Source organism: Acyrthosiphon pisum, chromosome A1, assembly GCF_005508785.2.
Source record: "Acyrthosiphon pisum isolate AL4f chromosome A1, pea_aphid_22Mar2018_4r6ur, whole genome shotgun sequence".
NCBI classification, from domain to species: domain Eukaryota; kingdom Metazoa; phylum Arthropoda; class Insecta; order Hemiptera; family Aphididae; genus Acyrthosiphon; species Acyrthosiphon pisum.
In genome coordinates, this window is record NC_042494.1 from 72013302 (window position 1) to 72038150 (window position 24849).

Sequence of the window (24849 nt, forward strand, 5' to 3'; positions counted from 1 at the left end):
GGCCTTAAGTGCATCGTTTTCGGGGCACTCGACGTGGAAATTGCTTCCCAATCGAAAAACTTGATATACCATATACGTCAGGGAATAATATAATATATTATTACTTATTATTATAATATAATAGTTGAAACACGAAACTTGAAACTACATTTTCAGTTTGTCTTTTTACATGCGTTTCAGATTCTACTTTCCTATTTTTACAGTATTATTATAGTATAAATTCATGTATTATAATTTATAATATACTGTTCGTTTGTGGAACACAAATAATATAATGCGTTCTTATGGGCGTTAGATATTGTTAATTAGAATAGGAGAAAACTCATTCGATTTTCACTAATGTTTGACTTTATCAGTCTAAGTCAGTCTTACATCCCTAAACGATCGTGTCCAATTAGATTCTACGACCTTAAAAAAAATGGTTAATATAGTCTTAATATTGTATTTCAATATTTTATGTTTTTATATTAGGTAACCCTTTTAACTACATGATCTGGTGTACGGTGTACGTGTACCTCAAGTCACAAAATGTTCACAAGATTCTCACTCCTGGGTGAGATAAAATCAGGGGCCTATCTCTTTTTATTCATATTATTTATACAGCTCGGTTGATATTCTTTTATTTGCTGACGATGCAAATAAATTTTCAATTATTATCAGTTCTCCGCAATTGACTTATTAAATTTGAAAATATTTGTTATTTTGGAATCGTCAAAATCGCTTACCATTAAACATAAGTACATTTATAGTATTAAAAAAGTGTTAACTGTACCGTTATATTTCACCTTCAATCAGTGATCTAGAAATTCTTACAGAATCTAATGTATTTTCCATCACACATGAATACTTTTATTAAAATGGCTTCTATTGATATGTTGGTATTTATTAACCATAACACGAATGGCCAGTAGGTAATTTTAAAAATATTAATGCGTGGAAAACATTACCCTGCTCTGTCTTGTTAGCTGATCTCATCTTGGTTTTGTGTCAACCATATATATATATATCCTGGTCACCGAGCGTATTTTCATACATAAATCTCATTGAAATTGTTCATTATGAATAATGTATTCTCTTACTAACGACCCAAAGATAAAATTTATTAGGCATAACTTTCATAAAAATCGAAAAATAATTTGTAATTCATAGGTATCTCTTTAAGTCAATAATAAATAATTAATAATATATTATACTATAATAATATATTGGTATCTATAATCTTTTAGATTCTGTTTAGTATTCTAGATAGGTAATATATTATTATGCTATCGATAATAGGAGACATAGCTGTAATATTATGTATTATTTAAATGCTGATACGACGGAAAAACATAACAAAACTTGAATCATTTTACCTAAGTTTATTGATAATATGTTCGTGGCACATTACAGTATTTTTAGAAGCATATTTTGAAGAGTTTTTGGGCATATAAATATAAATCCATTGCCTACTAATAAGTAACTTAATCAACAAACAAACAACTGGCATGATTAAAATGCTACCCATAATAAATATTTTTGAATTTAGGTAGAAGGTTAAAATATTTATTTTGTATGTTACTGAATGTTACTAAAAAAATTATATAAAATAGACGGTAAAATATAAAAAATCAAAATTAGTGCATGTGAGACATTTTTTTTATAAGCATTTGGTGTTTAAATTTTGATAAAATTCATCAAAATCACATAAATTTGCAAATATGTGGTTTATTACATTCTGGTTTCCAGTTCAGTGCATCCAAACCTTACCCAACTTACCCGTTAAATGTATAGTATGCACACCGTCTATTGCTTAGCTATTAAATAACGAAAGAAATATTATAATGTTATTCTTGATAAATATTAGGTTTATAGCTACGCTTTTCCATGCCAGTCACAAAAGTCGGTCAATACGTAGCAACGCAACGGTAAACACTTTACGCAACGTAATAATTATAAACAATATTATTCATTTGGAGTACAATTTTCTTCAGTATTTCAAAAATAGATTTTACCATTTGTACCTTTTCAAAATTTATTGTAAGACGGCGAGACATATTATGGTACATTGAGTTGAGTCATAGACAGATGATCCGGAATCCTGTAGTGAGACGCTATCCTTTCAACTGTAGTGGTCGATCGAAGATTTGCCAGGATTCCCACTTTTTTACAATATAATATTTACAGGACACCCAATAAAGAGATGGTCAAGCTTTAAACAAATATAATACAACCATATATCATTTAACGACTTAATGTTTTCAATCAAAAATATTTGGTCAACGTTTGTTCTTTACTGGATGCCATGCACATAATATTTTCTATAGGTTCAACTGCGTACGCTGTTCATCAATTCAACGCACTTATGCACTATTTGTCAAGTAATTTGGTTTATTCAGTACATCTGGTCCTGGGCTTAATTTTGCTAAGAGTTTAGGAATACCATTTGTATTTATATATAGAATAATATGTACAATGTACAGGACACCCAATAAAGAGATTGTCAAACTTTAAACAAATATAATACAACCATATATTATCATTTAACGACTTAAAGTTTTAAATGTTCAAATATTTGGTTATTGTTTGCTCCTTATTGGACGTCCTGAACATATTGTTTGTAGGTTCAACTGTGTACGCGGTTCTTCAAGTCAATACACCACTATTTGTCAGGTCGTATACATTTTACCAGTGCCGTAACTAGGCTACTTGAGGCATGTGTGCAAACCAAAATATTGAGGCCCCTTATTATCTTTTACAATACACACCTCAAAAACTTTTTTAGCATTTTTTAAAGTCAGCAGACAAAAATTCGGACTTAAACATAAACAATTTTTAACCTACCCCCATCTGGGTATAGTCGAATTGCACTTATTTGAGTCGAAATGCACTTGGGCTTAAAAAAGGAAATGGTCGAACTGCAATCGGGTAAAAAGCAGGTAGTGGTCGAACTGCACTCGTTCAAAATAAAGAGTTAAAATTTAAGCTTTAAGGTCAGTGTGGACGTTAACGTGTACGTGCATAAGTGCATAATAATACCGTGTAATATTACCGTGTTGTTAGACATAGCTGAATGTGTTTTCACTTGCTACGAGTCAAGCGTGTATATCGGAAACTGGAAAACGCTAAACATAATATTACGAACCTTATGTATACGAACGATACGGTGAACATATTTAATATTTATATATTAATTCGTAAATGTCATGAACCGTACTTGTATTAATACATAATTCCTTATTAACGACCCCCCCCCTGGACATAAAGTTAGATGGTTAAAATATTTTCTGGTCCCCCCTATACCAAAAGGGTCTAGTACCGCCTATGATCACGACTCCATGCTATACAAAAAAAAAATGAAATGAAAAACCTACAAGTGTTTCACAACAAATTATAAATTATTACAGAAATCAAGTTAAAAAAAATCATTGGAAACATTCAATAAAAACCCAAAAACCAATAAGACGTCTCGTCGAGACGTGTGTTCGGTGCCATAATTGAATATTGTCTATTGATAATACAATTAATAGTATTACATAAAAATACTGACAAAAAAAATACTGAAAATAGAATAACATAGTTAGTAAATTATTACAATATTATAATAAAAAAAAAATATATTATATCATTATAAATGTGCCAGCTTACAATAAGTACCAAGAGTAGCCTGAATCGTGCAATAACACTCAGATATTTAGAAATAAACATTAATAACTTCTCAAAGTTTATCTAAGCGTTATATATTAGGTATAATTTAATCTGTTAATTTGTCTATTTATCATATTCACCATTGTAAAAATATTGTTACCACGCTAAGTCGCTAATATTATTTTACAGTATTCATCACTGACAAAATTATGTTTATTTTATTTATAACTTATAGTACTATATTTCTGATCTGATTCTATAAAAGGTAAATCACCTAATTGTTTTAATGTTAGTATTTGTATTTTATATATTGACTAATTTAGCCAATTTAGGAACCTCTCATCTCCCAGCACAAGATTTTGCTTATAGGAGGTGAGCAAACTTATAATGCATTATACCATGGTGAATGGAAATTGTGTTGTCGTTTATTTGTAAAATGTGTATAGGTATACATGTTTATACATATAGATACTAGCTAGTAAGCTTACTAAAAATAAAATATAATAAGTATTATATATTTTCGGGTGGCACGTTAGACAGGCGTGTCACAGATTTTCATCCCTGTTATACTATAAAATAGTATAATATAGGTACCAGTTGTTACTTGTTATGATGTTTGTGGTGAAAAACAAACTATTAGACAACGTGTTTACGTTGATAGACAATAATCAACCAACCCAGCTCAACCCTTAAGGAATTTTAGAAAATTTTCATAATTTATACGATTTTGGTATTCCCGTAATTGAACAGAAGTAATGGGTGGGCCTGGGGTGATGTGATGTCAGTCTCACCCAAAGTTAAGAATTATAAGCTCACATTTGTAAGAAAATTAATATTAAATTGAGTACATAAATTGTATGGATTTTTAAGACCGTTTTTAAAATGAGTATAACTATCATCGTTCGGTGGCAATTGCAAATACTTTAAAAAAAAACGCCATCTCCTTAATTTTTACTCTTGGATGGGGCTGAAATCACCTCAGCCTTACCCAATATTTTTGTTCGATAACGGGAAAACCAATATCATACAAATTTTGAAAAAGTTCATACAAATTACTTACTAAATATTGATAAAGAAAATGTTCAAAATTCCAAACGGGTGGGGCCGGGGCGATGTACGTCAACAATCAACATATTTTGTAAGCGATGAGCGCTAATGATAATGAATAATGAATAAAGCATGGAAGTTTATTTGGGATATTATTATAGGATATCATCATCAATTAATGCTATAGTTTGTATAATAATATATAGAATTATATTCAAGAAATGTAAAAAAAAAAACAATAATATTCTACTTGAATACACGGAATAATTTAATAAAAGTTATAATCATTATAATAATAATATAAATTATAAAATTAAAATTAAAACAGATATTCATTTTTTACATTTAATATACCCTAAGATTAAAAAAAAAACGTGTTTTATACATTATAATAATTATTCCTTTTTTTCATACATCATAATTATAACACGTGTACATATAATATAATTATTATTATGTTCATTACATAATAATCACATTAATAAATCGCGAAAAATAGTATTTTACAAATCAAATAACGTCGCGTCGCGTGCATTTGTTTGTGTGTTTATGTGTGAATGTGAGTGTGAGTGTTTGTGTATTATTATGTATTAACGTGACACGAGAAATTAAAATATTTAAAAATTATAATCATGATTTTGGTTTCGTTGGATGGTTTCAAATCGATACAACAAAAAGGCGTATGGTATATTATTATTATTATAAATATTTTAAGTAAAGGAATAGTTTTCCTCGATAGAATGTGAGACGAAAAGTTATACTATTTTGTATAGTTATGTATGTCGTGTCGCTGCCACATTAAGTTAAGCGTATCCTTGTCTACGTTCTTCGTTCCGTATGCTGCTCGCCAGGCACAATGCGAAAATGATGCCGATCAGCTGAAACAAAATAACGCGTTTGGTTGAAATAAACATTTTAAAAACAGTTTTTGGTTATTATTGCTTACAGGCTACAGTAAATTTAGCCATTTAGAGGAAGAAATTACCAATATTTTTAAAAATCGTAACTATATTGATGCTTATTATCGTTTAATCGGGGCAGAAATGTAGACTCTAGTATTTTTTTAGGGGTGATCACCCTCTTAAATAGTGAAAATAAGTATAATAGTACCTATAAAGAAATCAAATTCTGTTTTTAGTATTTTTTCTAAAAACCATATTTTCAAATTGATTATATGTTTTGTTCCGCTTAGGTGGTGTCTTTTGACGATACGAACTTCTATTTTTCAAATGAGGACCCCCTATTTTTACTGAAAATTATCAAACCGATGATTTTCTTGAAAATTATTACGCACCTATCTAAATCAAAACTATAATGAGTATGGTTCCTACGTTATCAAAAAGTTTATACTAATCCTTAAAAATGGCTTTACAGAAATACAAACTATGGTATGTAATACTAGATGTAGTATTTATTACACCTACTTGGACCACTTTTACATAATAATGATACTTACATTGTCAAATCATCTAAGTAACTAAGTCCCCATATCTACTTAACCTATTACCAAAGATATATCATAAGTACTTAGAATACAATGGCCGATTAATATTGTGCATTAATGTACATATGTAATTATTGTATTACTCTTAAGACCAGATATACGCCTCAAAAATACAAAAGAGATGAATAATTGTTAAAACAAAATGCCAACAATGATATCACCTATGTCCTATATCATACAGATAACGACAACACACAATATAATTCTCAAACGTTACGTAATATTATGTACAAATATATTGTATTTTTAATGGTTATTTCGTGTTTGTAAGTTAGGTAGGTAATATGTATATCTATATACCTATATAGTAACCGTATTTACTAATAAGTAAATTCTAATTTGGAATATTATTGAATGGGATAAACTGATAACTGACAATTGTATTCTAAAACCATTCTGTTAATGTATGGCCGTATCAATACTATTGTTGACGCGGCTATAAAACACTACAATTTCGATCGTCGTCTATACGAATTTTAAGTAAACATCTAACAAACCATGAGCACTGCTGAGATAATGTTGTTACCTTTAAATGTTATAATGGGTGTATTGACACTTAAATGTTTAAGCTAACACAAATGTGAACGAACGTAAATTTGTCATGTTAGGATTAACAACATTCAGTTTTCTTAAAGATAAAAAAATATTAAAATAGAAGACCGATTTAAAACTATACTTAAGTACTTTAATTTTTATTATTTAAAAAGTTTTAATTTCTTTAGACACTTTAAACTTTCTAAACACCAACTGTTTATTAAGTAGTGAGGCTCATAGGCAACCTACCTATACTAAGATTTTGTATGCTCCAAAAAACAAAATGTATAATAATTATAATTGTATAATTTACAATTTCAAAAATATTCTAGTAGTATATTATTTTTGAATAGGTATTTAAAAATGTTCACTAAGGAATGATATAGTTTTTACTTTATATACGAGTAAGCCTAATAGAAAATAAAATATCTGAGTTGTGGCGCTGAAATCTACTTTGAACCATCCGTAGGACTGTTTATAATTTGTATAAAAACATTTTGTGTCTTCACGCGTGGGATGTTCTAGTCCTCAATTGAGGAGGTATATAAAGTATAATAAATTATAATGTGACTTATGCATGTGTGAAAATGATAGTCCATTATAGGATTATTATTACTACCTAATGAGTCGCATTAATGCCAAATAGATTAGGATTAGATGTTGACTAACATAATTTTACTAAATACGTACTTTTAATATAGACAACGATGATGTGTAAATTAACGGAAAACAATTTTTTTTTATTACATTTACATGATTTATAACAAGTATTTTTTCACTACACAAACCAATAGTAAGTATAATATTGTAACTAATAGTTGTGATGTCGTGCTTACCTCACCACCCGCGATTCCCATGATGATCTTGAACAGCATGCCTGACTTGTCCTTGACCAAGTCGATAGACTTTTGCAGACAACCATCCTGCCACGCCTGTGCCTTTGAACACGTCGTCCCTTGGCCACCATCCTCGTGGCAACAGGTGTGCGGTAGAGCAGCCGCGTTGCGTTCAGTCCAATAGTTCGGTCCGTCCACACCACAACAGTGGAACTAAAAATACATTAAAACAAATGGATTATTAAAAATTGTAATTATTATAATTAAACCTAATTAAAATAATTTCAAACGCGGTGTGTTATTATTATTATTACGATACAAATTGGTGAAAAGAGCCATATAGCATATTATTTATGTTTACACTCTTACTCTTAAAACACATTACGACACGGACAACTCCAATACACTTATGCGGATATCTGTCTGGATAATCAAAAAAACCGACTATCACAGTATCACGCTAAGCAAGCTTTCTCAACCACTTCCTTGAAACTTATGCCATCCATGTGTTTTTAATACCTCAAAAACAAATAAAAATCACAATATTCTCACATATACCAAATATATTGTTGCAAACAAAACACAACACTTGGTCTATATACCTCACATCCGCCAAAAATAAACTGGACTTTGTCAACCATGTATATTATATACATTTACAATCTAATTTAAACAAATTATACAATGATGTAATCAATATTAAAACAATAATATGTTATAGTTAATAACTTATAACTTATAACTAATATATCCAAGCATGTTATCAATGGTAATGATTAGACATATTAGACATATTTGCACGTGTTCTTTGTTAATAAGATAGTATGTATATAATATGTTTATTATTTATCGTTTATCGGTCCGCATGCATTCTACACAATCGAAATTTTGTGATCAATTTGAAAACCACGACGACACAGAGTCTCACTTACCTGCGGGGCCGTTATAATATTAACTATAATACTAAAAAACTAAAAACATATGTATAAATATATATATAATATATGCTTACGTCGTGTTGTATTTCGTCGACAAAAGCACGCGATTCTGACTTGTTAGAGTAATCTTCAAAAACGGTATTCAACGATTTTCGAGTGATCGATTCCACTTGTCCCCGGTTCACGTACAAGAAAACTCCAGTGGCCGCCTCCAACAGGAAAAACGCCAATAGGAACATTGCGTACTGAAACGACGTAGTGTAACTTTATAGCGCGTGTGTGTCATTACTCATTAATATAAATTGCGTATACTAGATTTAATAATAGGTGGGGATAAAAGTGGACTAGCCAGTTGTAATAGTGTTCTGTGGCCACTGAATCACAGAAAAGAAACAAACAACTATATATAGTGAAGGTAGCATACCGGGATGTATATGGACTACCAGAGCTGGGAGTCGCTAAAATTTGATTGTATATTTCTAATAATTTTTTTTTAAATACTATAAACAGTTTTGAGCCACGATTATTGAACAAAATATATAGGAGGTAATACGAACCATGCAGTTTAAAATATTATGTATAGTATAGGTGTGTATAAATTAACAAGTATCCATAGCGTCCAGGTTTTAGTTAATCCCTGATAAATGATAATAATAATAATTAGTCATGATGAAATAAAATTTGAGATAAAAACATTTGCACCAATGGGGTCAATGTGGATTTTAAAGATGTAATGAAAAAAATGCTTCCTTAAATTATGCTCATTTACTGCAGTTAGAGATGGGTAATTTCCGAGAACACGTGGGGATTTATGGGAATCATAAGGCAAGTGCGAAGACGAACTTAATAATAGGTGGTGCTTTAAGTTAACGCATCATGAGGCTAAATAATGGCGTATATATTTTATTTCAATATTCAATTTAAAAAAAACTTTTTTCGGTTCACTGTGTCCGTTCGTAGTAATATTATTATAGTTCGCGCATAAGCGGCAAATATTTTGATATGACGTATAAAACAAAAACATTATATCGTTTAAACGTACAACGTGTAATTTTGTATCCGTACGCACGACTAACAATTTTAATTTATATTTTAATCCGAATAAAATCAACCGTGCGTACGAATTGTACATGATCATTCGTAGGAATATAATATTATATGTATAGTTATAACTTATAGCCTAAACGATTCAAAAATCAGGACAATCATCTGAACGAACATCGGAAATAGTAGGGACTTCCGACTTAACAGAGAACCCATTATATTCCCAATAAAAACATACGTTAGTGATGCTGATATTATGCCGAAATGGGAAGAAACTGTATTTGCGGGAGAGAGCATACCAACTTCCCAACTGAATACTTAGATCATATCTAGGTACAGTGTTTCATGAAAAAATAACTACACTTGTGTTATAAGCAAATGAATTGGAAAAAAAATATGTGTAACTGAAGATTTAAATGTCTTATGTCATATATTATATAGTCAATTTATGGACCGCATAAGACATAGTTTAACATGTGTTATGTAACACATACTTGACTATGCATACGGGCATTACTGATTAGGATATTATAGTTAGAAGGGTTAAGTACGCTAAAATATTTTTAAAAAATAAGAGAGACACCGACCTCTTTTAGCAATATGGCTATAAGTAAATTTTTGTTTTCGGAAAAAAATTTGTATTTATATAGTTTAAAGTTATATATATTGCATAGCATTATACTTTATTCACAGATATTTTCTAAGATAAACTTCAAATTAAATTTTAAAAAAATAATTATTTTTTAAAAACACAACAGTTGATTATATCCTCTGTGTGTATAATAATATTATTATGTCATACCATTGTGATCATGCAATGGCTTTCTCGGATAGCTCCGCAACAGCCGAAGAACGACACAACGAACACGGCTCCACCAATGATGATGAATGCCAGAGCCGCCATACCAGCCGCATCTCCGGATGCTTTGTTGGCTAGCTCTTCAGTTTTCGTCGAATAATACCGAGTAACCAAGCCCAAGGCCAACAGTGCTAGACCAGAAAGCTGAAAAACAAAAAAAGTGTTATCGATTGACTGTCTTACGTGTGTGTATAATATAATAATAATAATCGTGAAATTTCAAAATAATATAATACGCTTGCGACAACGGCAAAATATCACATAATTTGTATAATATATTATATAAAAGTATTTTAAAGTGTTCATGATTTAGAATATTATAATAATTTTCGGAGGATTACGATAATACTTTTGAATCATAATATAATTTTTCGATTGGAAATATTCGATACACGGATGGCAAAACTGACTATTTATATTAAGGCGAACAAATAGGGACAATATCTAGTTACAATGATTGCGCGAGGAAAGAATAAAATCAAACTATTTAGATGGTCAAAAATGACTTTACATGCAAAAGATGATCACGTGTTGTAAGACATTCAGATTTTGATAATTTCTATTCTATTTGAAAGAGGAAAACTTTATTTGAGTCGCATTGGAGTCCGATTTTTTAATAAACTTTAAATAATACTAGGAAAATACATTTCATAATAGGTGCTTAAAAATGTGTGTTAGGATAAGACGTTTATTACGACTTATGAAAATGTGTTCGCGACCTCCCCAAATACCATTGTAACATATTATAATATTAATATACAATTTAGTTATTTAACAATTATTTCAATATCAACAAAAGTTCTTAATACATAACATATTTGGTTATTCACTTAATTTGCTAACGACTAATACTAATGCTTATCAAACACAACGTTGCCATACTCCTCAACCATCGATCAAGGGCAATATTATTTAATTATTGTCACATTTTACGTTTGTACCTATATATAATAATATTGTTTTTACTCGTTTCCGGACGCCATACGATATAAGTGTACAAGACGTGTAAAAAGTCGTGGGGACAAGTACTGCAGCAGTCTCAAGTGGCTAAATGACGTGTATAATTAATAATAAAACATATTATAATATATAGTTTATCTTTGCAAAAAAATTACTGATGTTAATCAATTTTAGTGCGTGACTCAAATAGTGATGTGATTACAATTTACAAAAGTACAAAATTCAATGCTCCATTCAAATATTACAACAACATAATGTTATCGTAATTTATACCGATACACAATAATATATTATAATTTATATTATAGAGTAGTATGATCATAGTAGTCTCTATATTAAGACAAGTAAATTATTATTCGTTTCCGTCGACATAAAATAGAGTACTTGTCGGAATGATGACACATGCGTGTTATATATAACATTATTAATACTTACGAATAATATTGTAATTGATATGTTATTACGATAATAATAATATAACCAGTATTACGGTGCCATACTGTTATGGTGTTAAGTATATCTATTATAATTTATAATACAATAATTACCATCTAACTATTATTATTGTCGCTCTCGAGATAGGTTTGAAGAAACTAACATATTATTTCTCTGAGGACTCGCCTCACCTAAATTTATTGTCTCCGTCTTAAAAACGTTGAACCATTGATTATAATATAATATTGTTTAGTATATACTCAATGGTAAAACTGTATAACCAACAAATGTTATCAAACCTGCAATAATGTGTTGTTAGCTAGTTAATAATTTGAATTGACCTATTGTCAAACTCAAAGATAATATATTATAAGACCATAATTATATAGATTATATTCTGTAGTATGAGTGGGTGCCTATGTAAATTATTAGGTACAATTAAAAAATGTTCATAACTCACTTAAAGATTAAATCGTAAAAATCCGATACACAAACAAATATAGTCTTTACTTTGTGTCTTTGTAGTTTGATAATTGATTGGTCAATTCACTCTAACATTATTAAAGCTAATAACAGAAAATTGATCCTGCTGTGCATTGCTATGTTGTACGTACGTTGTATAAGACAAATATTAAACTGCACACATCTGTACGGCATAATTCACAATCAATTGAAGGGCTCCCTGCAACGACATTATACTAGACAAGTCCATATTTTGAAATTGTTCAGGACGACCATTCTAAAATTTGTTATCCTATTTATTCCCTGCACAGTCACTTTCCAGAAATATCGCGAGTTGCGACTTGTATGGATGTTGCGGGGGCTTTTCAATTGAGTGTTATTATTTTCCAATTATACTTTTTGATTGTTTTACAAAACCCAGTCTGTGGCAATGATCAATGAATATAAATATATAATATAGGTAATAAAAATTGATAACCATATAATATAATATAATTAACCAATTACATACGAATCGTTCCAATATAACACCACCGCTAAATAATACGAGTAGATTACAGTATATAACGTATACCTAACCTATTATCGTAGTATTTGAATTGTTGTCGTGTTATTATTGATTATAATTTATAAATTATAGCTGCAGTTCGGTGCCAGCGATTGATATCGGTTGGTCGCAATTTAAACACGATAGGCAATTCCAGGCGACCGTGGTAATTTAATATATCAGTGTACAGATATTTTTGCGACTATAGATCTGATAAAATATTGCAATAGAATATAATAGGTAAATAATTATAATAATAGTATATATTATAATTTATCGGGTACCTACATAACAAATGGAATTAATTGCCAAATTGATAAAGGACGATAAAATGTGATCGAATTGGTGATGTAAATATAATTCACCTTGAAATTCAAATAAAATATGTTTAAATTTCAAAAAAACTAAATATCGTCTTTTTTCTTATAAAAAAGCTATAATTTTACCGTACGCATTCAGATTTGTATCGTAATAATCCAATAGCAGCGCGGCTCTTGGATTGCCTGAACAATATATTATAAGTTCTAACAATAACATTCAGTTGAATGGTTCTCGAAGTGTAAGCGTGTAGTATTATGTACACTGTACATTGTACAACTACAAAATATACATTGAAGTCATTAGGCGGGTATTATGTCGAAGACCATTATATGTTTTTTCGTAAGCACAATTATTTCGTTTTACGGCGACGATACGCGCGTGTAATTGCTCGGAGTTTTTTCATGTCTTCGGCCAGTGTATTCGCGTGGCGCTTTTATTTGTGTGCAAGAAAGAGTCGGAGGCCGCGATCGATTCGAACGATAAATTGAAATTAATTATTCATTGGGCCACAACATAGTGATTGAAACGCGCTGCACTATATTTCATAATATATTCATTATTTCGATCGAGTGGGACAAATATAATACGCGTGCGCGCACGTCTGTTTTACAACACACGACAAAATATTATTATTATTATTGTCGTCATGACAGAGATGGAATTAAAAACGAAAACAGACCACTGTCGTGTTTAACAACAGCTCATAGTACTTGTAAAACCGCACATTGTAGTAGACAACGTAGAATAGTGTGCACTGTGCATGTTATTATAATCAGGGGCAGCTATCCTATGGTCCGCGCGTTGCTTCAGCTATTCATGTAACATATTTTGGTTGGTGAGTAGGTGATTATTAATTTTTATCAAACAACGACTCATTATATTATTGTGTAACATAATTTTTAAAGAAAATTTGCACTTTAATGAGTCGATGTATAATAAATAATCAGTTACTCATCTAACATAACTAAAAAAAAAAGGCGTACATTTAAAATAGTTATAAACAGCACAATAATAATTAAAGACTCGAAATATTTTGAAAATGTCTAGTACATAATTGCATGAAATAAATTAATAATCCGTGAAAATGACGAATCTTCGCAGTTCGCAGTTTGATATTTACGAGGATATTTATTATTGAGTTAAAAAGAATAATCAATTTTGTCAAAAACTGGTTTTATTGTTATTATCGAATAATTTAAATTTTAATGGTACCTACTGGACAATTTTGAAACTTGATTCCCAGAATACCAACTATCTATGAATTAATTTGCTTCAAGAAAACTGCCATCGAAGTAATGAAATTTGAAATTTTTTTTAAACATTAGTTAATAATTGATATTATCTAAAATTAATAAAAAAAAAAATCGGAAATGTGACCATCTGATTGAATATTAATGATGAAGTTTTGATGTATTTTCTAGTACCTACCCAGTGGCTATATTATAGTGGCTATATTATCCAATGGGAATGATTTTTATCCAGCATTTTATATTTTCAACAACTGTAAATACAGCCGTCCTTATTGTAGGTAGGTGGGTCCTCAGAAATATCGTCAGCGACACGTATGATTAGCCGCCACTGATTGAAATAATACGTATATATATATATATATATATATATATGCAAAACTGAAAAGGCGCTTGCAGACGGCTATATTTTGCAGTCTTGGTCGCAATCGTGCAGTTGGTATTGCTCAGATTTTCGAAAACCGTGAAAAAATATGTCCACGTCTCAAAATATACTAAACCATCGCGATTATCCGTAAAAACGCGCGTTTATCGCGTGCAATAATAATATACCTAGTATAGTGTCGACTATCATGGACGCAGAGAGATGCAGTCGGATTTCCGGGAAAATTAATCATCTGCCAGGCGTTAGTGAACGTAACGCACTACTGCAGCGTACATAATATTATATCAAAAAGGCATAGTAAGCCGTTATACGCGTTCGCGTCTCGGGATACGCAATTATCTCTCGATCCGATGAGCGAAACGAGTAATGCGTAATAATTTCATTGTCGTCATTCTATAATGCGAGATAAATCGATTGTATTTATATACTTTCCTCCAGCGCGGTCCGACGACCATCGGGCCATCTATAAAAATGAGCGCGGCGTTGCGCGACGCGACGTACCACCGCTATCTGCAGTACCTATATAATATTGGTACGATCATATTATATCATGATAATTGTTAAGTACGTAGGTATGCACAAGTTGTATACGTATGTATTGTTATATAGCATATTTTGTATTTTAACTTTAATTTTGACAGTATTATAATTAATATTAGTTAACTATATTATAATATTATGCAAGCATCAGGTTCGAAATAAAATTTCTAACAAAATAAAAATGATTTGTACGCGCAATCACAGGAGTAAGACGATGGGACTTTAACGGATGCCCGTCGGGAGGTACCGACAAAAAAAAATGTACAAATATATCAACAAGTCGTTGACAACAACCACGATACTAACTATTTATAATAAAATAAACCATAAAGTTAGCCATCAAGTATAATATTATCCAAGCAATATATTGAAGTTACGCAATGACAATATTATGTAGAGTGAAACGAAAAGTGTATATATTATACAAAAAACCGCTTGAAATGACTTTCCAGATTTCAACAAATGTTTTTATTCTCGGCCCGAGTAATTGACGAAATAGTCTGCATCATAGTATTACGTACAATGAGTAGATTTTGTAAGACTAGAATAAATCTTTATTATTTATAACTAGGTATACGATTAATATTTTTAACAACTTATATATCAATATAATATAAGATGGCAATGAGGTGGGAAGTGCACCATGATTTTTTAGTGGTGACATAGATATCGTTTTGCCCCTTCCCATGGTTTAAATTGTTACATGTTTCTAATTCATTGAACATTGTATTCTATTGCATTAAACTTGATTTTGAATATTATTTGTCTGTATACGTTTTATGTAATTACTAATAATACTACCTAATTATAGTATCTCATCATTTTATAATATATATTATTCACTTTAAGTTTACATGTATTCAGTATTAGTAAATAATTTAAGGGGAAGAAGTATATAACCTCCTCCCACACTAAATTCTTAGACACAACAGGTAAAATTACTATTTATACCCCCCCCCCAAAAAAAAAAAAAAAATATTTCCCTAAGTTACTGCTAATAAAAATACCCTCTATTGATTAATATATTAATATATTATTTTACACCAAGAGGAATTTCTCGAATTCAACATTTAGTATATGACTTGTATGTTGAACACTTGTACACAAGCAGAATTTTAGGTATCCTTCGATTTCATATTCTATAATAATAATATTATGCTTAGTATACTTCATCATCAAATAAAGTGTTATCAAACCGAGAAAACTCTTATTGAGCAAGACGACAAAAAAACAAACAGTCAACAGACCACATATAAAAGATCTCACCAGCCAGTATTGTCATTCGTCAATCATAGGGAACTTATATAGGTAACCAATTTGTACATAGCACTTTAGCGGTAGGTAGATACATCATATAATATTATTATACCAACACGATTGATGGTTACAATCCACGTGTACGTATGTATGAGAATATAATAATCATTTTCAAAACCTAAGCACGGCGTAAATGTATAAAAATAATGACGGAAAATGGTGGTAAAAAAAATCGTGAGCCTATACAACCAAATCGAATAAAAACGAATAATGTCAAACGACACGGCGGTGTTGGGTGTATATACGATACAAAAAACACGAAAATACGCCTAAAATCGTTAGACCGGAAATCGTTTCCCCTCTCCAACTTCACCCCTCCCCCACCACCAAAAACACGAGACATCTAGTTGGGAGGACAACGCGCCTATAATTATTATAAAAACACGACTCAGCGACTTGCAGTTTGGTCGCGTTTCGTCACATAATATTATATATTTTTTTTTTAATTATCATTATTATTATTATATATGTATTATATTATTGCATTACTTTATATTTTGTACACTAAAATACTAAATAGACCTTATAGTAGGTACTATAGCGAAAAACACGATGACTGACCGACCAATGACAAAATCTGCGTTTTTTCGATTGAAAATGATCATAATTTTATATACCGTTCCGAAACGAATCGATGACAACTCGGCTTATTCCCGAACGGTTCACACGGTCCACGCCCCACGGTCACTCATATAATATTATATACCTATATATCGTATTTTCTTTCGAAGAACTATTTACAAATTATTATTATTATTGGAATACCGGCGGCCGAAGACTGTATAACCTATAAACTTCCGTTAAACGCATCCCGAAATGAAGTTACGATTGTCTGTTACGACTGTCAGATCTTTTCCGGCCGACTATTTAATTAAATACCTATTTTGAAAAACGTTGACCGTTTTGTTTGTACACAGGAAACGCAAAAATATGTACAAAAGAACCTCAATCTTTTCATAGTCAATATATACGATGTATATATTTAGGTGTATTTGAATGATTTGACAATTGGTCATTGTTGTTGAATAATATATTGTTAAATCCTCCAGATCCTACACCCTATACAGTGTACAAAAATAACGTGCATAAAACTAGCCAACTACAGGTACCGCGATCCCTGAGTATTTATAATACTAAAAGTACTCACCATAAACGTTAAGGTACCTACATACTTTCGATCGATTATGGTCTACAGACTTCAAAGGATTATAGAAAACCCTGAATTGGTTGAATCAATGTAAATACGTAAAATAACGATCACAGGGTCTTTGTTTACAAATGCATTTTTTAAACGATTGTTTATTCGAATTTGTATCTATTTTAAAAGAGGCAAACTATTTTTTCAACGTAATTATATACGTACTTTTAAACTTTTACTGTTTTACAAATATATTACATAAATAATATACATTTTATCGAGAAATTACATACCAATCCTTATAAAATATAATCATAGTCGATAAATTATGTACATCGATATTTTTGTTACAACCTTGAATTTTTACCCTGTGGTATGACTATATAGTCGACATTTCGAATATTACTGTATAATTTAGTTTCGTTATTAGAATATCTGATGATATACGAACATGCCTTTTATTCATATTATATAGCCTGAATGTCGCTACACGCGTAAACAGGGAAAACGAATTCCCGCAAATTGTTCGTAAATAATATATTATCGGTAAGTGATTTTGAAGCTGAAACGACAGCTTTATGCTATTATACAATGCATACATATAATATATTATAATATATATAGCTACAAGTGTTTAAAATGTTTATACAAATTAGAATATTTTCGAGGACGTCACGGGTGTATGGTCAATTTATTTTCAATTTATGATATACGTGCATATAATACCGATCGATTTGCAAGTACATAAACAATTTTTTTTCAGTAGCTTTAAACTGCGGTCAATTTTGTAGACATATACATTTAAGATACGATGACAGGTATGCGGTGCTAACACGACGTTATAAGATTTCGAAATGCATTAATGCGCGTGCACCTCAGTCGCCGTCATCATCGCTATAATTACCAATTAATTTTATGACAGATAAACAACAAACTCAATAAAAAAAAAAATATCAACAAAAAAGCTTATGAATGCGATAAAACACATTTTAATCGAAAGTAGGTAAAAAAATATAATAATTAACGACTGGTATGATAAATCGCATAATAGTATGGCAGCTATATATTATAATATTATTAAAAAAGGTAATGCATTTATGCACGATGTATATATTATATCAGTATTGTAGGTACATTTTATGTTATGTAAAAATTTGATGTAACAGTTCCCAAATGCTGAGTCTGGACCCAAAAGCCGCACGATTATATTATTGGTGGGTCACGTAGAATTTTTAAATATAATATACATTTTTATAAAATATTTAATATTAGAAGATTATATATATTTATTTATGAAGTACCTACCGTACATTACACATAATATTAAATAAAAATATATTTTATAATTTATAAATTATAAATACTAAATGTACAGCGAAGTGTCACCACGGCACTGCCAGACTAAAAGTTATCACAAAGGTTAACAATGAAACAAATTAGTGAGAAAAAAAGTCATTAGTATTTTCTGATGAATTGTGAGTCATCAAAATTAAAAAAAAATGTTCAAAATGAATCGTACCATGGAAAAGTTTGAGAACATCCGATCTCATTTTATACTATGCAGAGTAAATAAAAAACACCAGAACTCGAGAAAAACTGAATCTTTTATAAGATTACTCAGAATAGGACGTACTGTAATTTTACTCGTCGGGGTCATTTAAATTCTGCAGATTAAAGAAAATCATACTGCTCTCAGAGTATTTGACTAAAAAAATCGGAACATGCGTTTAATATTAAGACAGAAGCCTCTTCAAAAATTTGAGAAAACAAAACGATTCATCCAATCTATTCGACGAAACGTTACATAGGACACCCAACTGATAAAATTTTTACAATTTTTCAAAACAAACACAATTTGTTTATACATGTATAATGTACCTATCTATATATGTTAAGGATAAATTGGATATAATGGCTATATATTAGTATATTAAACATAATATTATATTATATAAATGTAAAAAACTCATATATTATTCCAAAAAATATCCATTATTATGCTAATTACCGCCTGTAGCATTGAAGCTTTTTCGTCGTTAAATAAAATTATCTTTGGATATTTGAAGTAAATATTGCAAATAAATATTTGCAAGAATATTACATTCAACTCGACAAGGGCAATAATAGTCAACGGATGTAAATTAATACCGACATCCGTTGTATAATATACCTATCACTTGGCGAGCAATACATAAATAATAATATCGTACAACGTTTCTCCAGCACCGCCCTGGGTTTTTGTTTGTGATATGAACACTAAAGGTGTGACAATTTGGAGAGTGGTCTTTCAAATGTATTCAAATTGCTTACTAAATAATAATATATATTTTTTTTATGGGAAATTCGTAGTATATTAAAGTAGTAAATTGTGTATAATTATATTATCATTTATTGCAATTATAGTAGGTAATACTCGGATCCATTACAATGAATTATTATTATTTATATTATTATTACTGTAGGTGAACAGAAATTATTAAATAATTTTACCAAAACATACTCGGAATTTGGATCCAGATATTTATTTGCTTATTTAATCACAATATGTGAAATCGTTTTAATACAGACCGAGCAAAGACCATAAAACACCTCGAGTGATGGCATACAGCTCTTAATAAAGCTGTTGGTAAACGAGCAAAGCTAAACATTTTTGCTTTAATCAAAGAGCTAAAAAAACTGATACACAAACTTCAAGCTTGGCCTCATAGCCCAAGAAAACTGCGATCGGCCACAAAAGATGAAAACTAAATATAGAATATTAGAAGAAAGGTAATCATTTGCAAAAAAAATGCATAATACTTATAAATTTGAATGACATTATAATAATACATTTTTTTATTAGAATGTTTTAAATTATAATTTATAATAGGCTACAAAATGGTATGATTTGTACAATTTTCATTTAGAAAGGTTAGGTTAGGTTACATAGATGATATTTGACTTTAACAATTTTCGTGGTTTATACAAATTATTTAAAAAAAATATATTTTAACTATGAGTATTAAGTTTAATTAATTTTGAAGTAAATATAAATAATATAAATAATGAATGTGTGTCGGATACTCGGATGTCGGCAAAATGGTGTGTCGCGAACTGACTTGTTCGGCCAATCGGTACATCACACAATTTACATTAAATGTTTTATATATTCATTTAGGTATAAACATAATAAAGCATAACAAAAATATAAAAATGGAGCGATAATAATAAACAGCGTAATGTTTGTATATTATTAACTTATATTTATAACGAGATATTATATAATAAATAATAATAGGTATGTGAATAAGTATTTCTGTCTCAGTTTGTACATCTATCCGGAACAATAAGAGAAAATCGGAAAAGCCATACGCGTCATTAGTTATAAATTATAACCATGACGGAAAAAATATATATATTGTCTACGATAAAGAGAAAAAATAGGACAATTATTGGTATATTATGTTTTAGAACCATATTATACAGCCATATAGGAACTTACATGCCGATTTAAGAATTTGTATTGAGTTTTTTTCGTTATTGAATAGCTATAAAATATAATCTACATCGGTCAGGTTTACAAGATCGTGAAGATCGTTCGTGTGTGATTTAGGTATACATATATATCCTACATCATTACCTATCAGTTATATATAATATAAATGTACCTACAAAACATATTTAAGTACCTATATATATTATAATATTTTAAAATTTTAAAATTATATTATTATATTTTAATATTTTATACAATGCGCATACGTAGGAATATACTGACCTAAAATGTTATTAACATTTTTTTAGTTTTTGGAGGACGATCCAACTGTGGCGCAAATGTCGTAAAAATAAAAACCATAGGTAATATTATGTAGGTAGAAAATCCAGTAGGAAACGTATAACAGTGTGCCCACACACACACACACATTACGCATAATACCTACTTACAGCATCATTTCAACATATTATACTCGATTGCTCCAAATATATTATTATAATTTATACGGCACATTATTCTTATCGCCGTTTCGTAATATGCATATACTATTATACTTAAAACGTGACGTGTGCAAAGAGAATTATAACTATATAAAATGTACATATCGAATATAGTCATCAGTATAGAATACTGTTACTACTGTTTCAACATTCAAAAAATGGCTAAAACGAGCTTCTAAATATTCTAAATTCCGCAAACTAATACCCGAAACCTATGATGAGAAAAAGTTTTGATGGACAGACAATGATAGAATATCGTGTAAAGGATACCTATAGGTATTGCAAATAATTGAATGACTATACCTATATTTAAAATCTATGCATCCACGCCTATCCCTAATACAGTAATACGAGTTATAAATACATGAGTCATATAGTACTTGTAAAATATAGTATAAAACAATACATTTACACAGTTGTTAACTAAATATTATCGTTAAGTGTGTATTGTCAAAGATCAAATTATTTAATCCATGGTATCAACGCACAATAATTGTGAATATTTATATTTTATAGATATAATGGGCGGCACTTTTAAGGGCCAGTATTACCATCACCCGTTAAATTTAATTAAATTAAATTTAACGGAAGATGGTAATACTGGCCCTAAGTGTGTTTCCGCGTGCACTTATTAGCTGGTTAAATTTTTAAATAATATTGCGATTTCGTACACTTCTACAGTATTGTGGAGGAAAAATCTAAGGATAAGGCTATATCCGTTTAGGATTTTATAACTAGGATTTTAGGACTATATATTATGGAAGGTGCACATTTTCAGATGACTATATATTATATTTTAAATCTATGCCTCCACGCCCATCCCTAATACGCGCCTATTGTGTATTATACCTATAAAAAAAATAGTGCACGAAAATATAATATTACAATAAATTATAATATACATGGTAAACCAAATATTTCGTTATCGTAAGTGTGTATTTTTAAAACTCATAATATAAGAATTATTTAATCTATGGTGCTAAGTCTTTGGTAAGATATACATGCGTGTATTATAATATTATATACAACCATAATAATTATACCGCACCCGCTCGACGATATACCTATTTCTCATTATAATATATTTTAATGTACCTAAATCAGTGGTTCCCAAAATGACTGTCATTATTCCTATCCATATTAAAATAAAAAACATATATGTATATTGCGCTATTGGGTATAATAATAATGAATACACTTTTGAAAAAGACATTATTTAATTAATGTGAGTAATAAATTTCAATATATATATATATATATAGATATATCCACACATTATCACAAAATTATAAAAACAAGCATAAAAATAATAGTAATCACTATAAAAAAAACCCACGAACTCGATAATTTAATATGGATGCGTCACATGTTCTACGTTCCATAATATAGTTTTATTAAAATAACTAGGCGCCAGACTGCAACGATATTATACCTAAATCTGTGTACAATTCTTCATCGTTATCGTTATTAGAGAACATTCACAATAATCTTAAAATTAATATGCTTTTAAAAATATTAAAATATGGTACAATGTATATTGTATACACTCAAAATGTATATCTATAAAAAAAAATGTTTAAAGTTACAAAACGTATGCAATCGATATTAGTCAAAGTACATTCGAACATTGATAATCAATTTATTATATCAGTAGTAATAAATAGTAACAATCAACCGTAGTAATTGTATCTATGTTAATATTGTGAACTAGTGAACTGCAGATAAAGTTTACTTTATTATAGTATAAGCTGAGAAGTTGATACTCGAGACAGGGGCAGCTCCAGGGGGGGGCCCTAGGGGCCGCGGCCCCCCCAACGCCCGTATTTATAAAAATATATATTGTTAAAATAAATGCATATTAAATTATTATAATATTGTCATATGGACTATATGAGTCATAGAGGTATGACGGTGTATACGATTTACCTGCTGGGTAAATGGAATAAAAATAGACGACTTGAATTTGTGTTGTAAAAATGTTTGTTTTCTTTTTGTTATAAGATTTTGTGAAATTATAACTTGGCCCCCCCCTAACCAAGGCTCTGGAGCCGCCCCTGACTCGAGATTTTAAAATTATTTAATATTTATTTATTCCAAATTGCAATTTTATGTTTTTATATAGAAAAGTATAAAAACTAGAAACGAAAGTATGCATTATAAAATTACAAGAAATATGCATTAAATAAAAATTTAAACCAATAATATGTTAAATAATAATGTACGAGTATAATAATAGTTATGACTAATGACATAACATTATTATATTATGTTGAAACGAGTTGAGCACCATGTGGGTTTTTATAGTTTTTTCTAATGTGCCGTGAGATCCAAATTTGGTTCTTTGTGAATTTTTTTACAGTGCTATGAGTACCTACCACATTTGGATCTCACTAATATTATACTTTTATTATGATATCCACAATCTGTTTCATTCATCGGTGTTTGATCTTTAAATTTACTATTTTCAGTTTGTGCACTATTTTTCGATGTGAATAGCGAAAACCTAAAATTATTGTTATTTCTAAGATATTTAACCACAAAATTTAAAAAATATATTTCAAATTTATATATCATTGGCCATAGCAATAGAAAAAAATTGATATCGTTATTGGCAGTCATCAAACTCTAGTCAAGCTCCAAAACTGGCTCTCGTGGCGCTTAGCCTGTTAATAAAATTGGTGTGATTTAGAATATAATTTAAATTAAATCGTGCACATTTCTAAATTTCTTATCAGATTTGAAATAGGTAGCTTATTCTAATAAATATAAATATAATATAAATTTACATATTACATTATAATATAGTTCTGTTCCCTGTAGTTATGTAATATAGTATCTTCACAGTTCACATCGGTTATTGATATTCATAATTCGTATTCAATTCCGTGGTGACGACGATCATCATCTTCATAATAGTAATATAGTTACATGAATACAAAATATAACTCCTATACCAACTAGTCTTCTATAAACTGTTTTAATTGGTCACAAGTCATAACCCCAAGTGTAAAAACACTTCATTTGAGTAAATCGGCAGACACGGGTTGGTCGAAATTTCACTTAAATTGACTTAGGTATACACTCAGCTTTCCTTAGCGGAGCCGCGCGCATTTAAACAAAAATATTACTGATG

At 29.8% G+C, this 24849-nt stretch overlaps 1 protein-coding gene across 1 annotated transcript in view; it reads right to left on the bottom strand.

Annotated features, from left to right (window-relative positions):
* Positions 1–4865: 4865 nt before the first annotated feature.
* LOC100165185 (CD63 antigen) overlaps positions 4866–24849 on the bottom strand; it is a 48222-nt gene continuing 28238 nt past the window's right edge. The window contains exons 2-5 of the mRNA XM_016802211.2: positions 10333–10533; positions 8561–8731; positions 7549–7761; positions 4866–5552 (exon numbers count right to left, since the gene is read on the bottom strand). Coding sequence (XP_016657700.1) covers positions 5478–5552; positions 7549–7761; positions 8561–8731; positions 10333–10533 — 660 coding nt within the window. The 3' untranslated portion in view covers positions 4866–5477. The remainder of the gene's footprint in view (positions 5553–7548; positions 7762–8560; positions 8732–10332; positions 10534–24849) is intronic.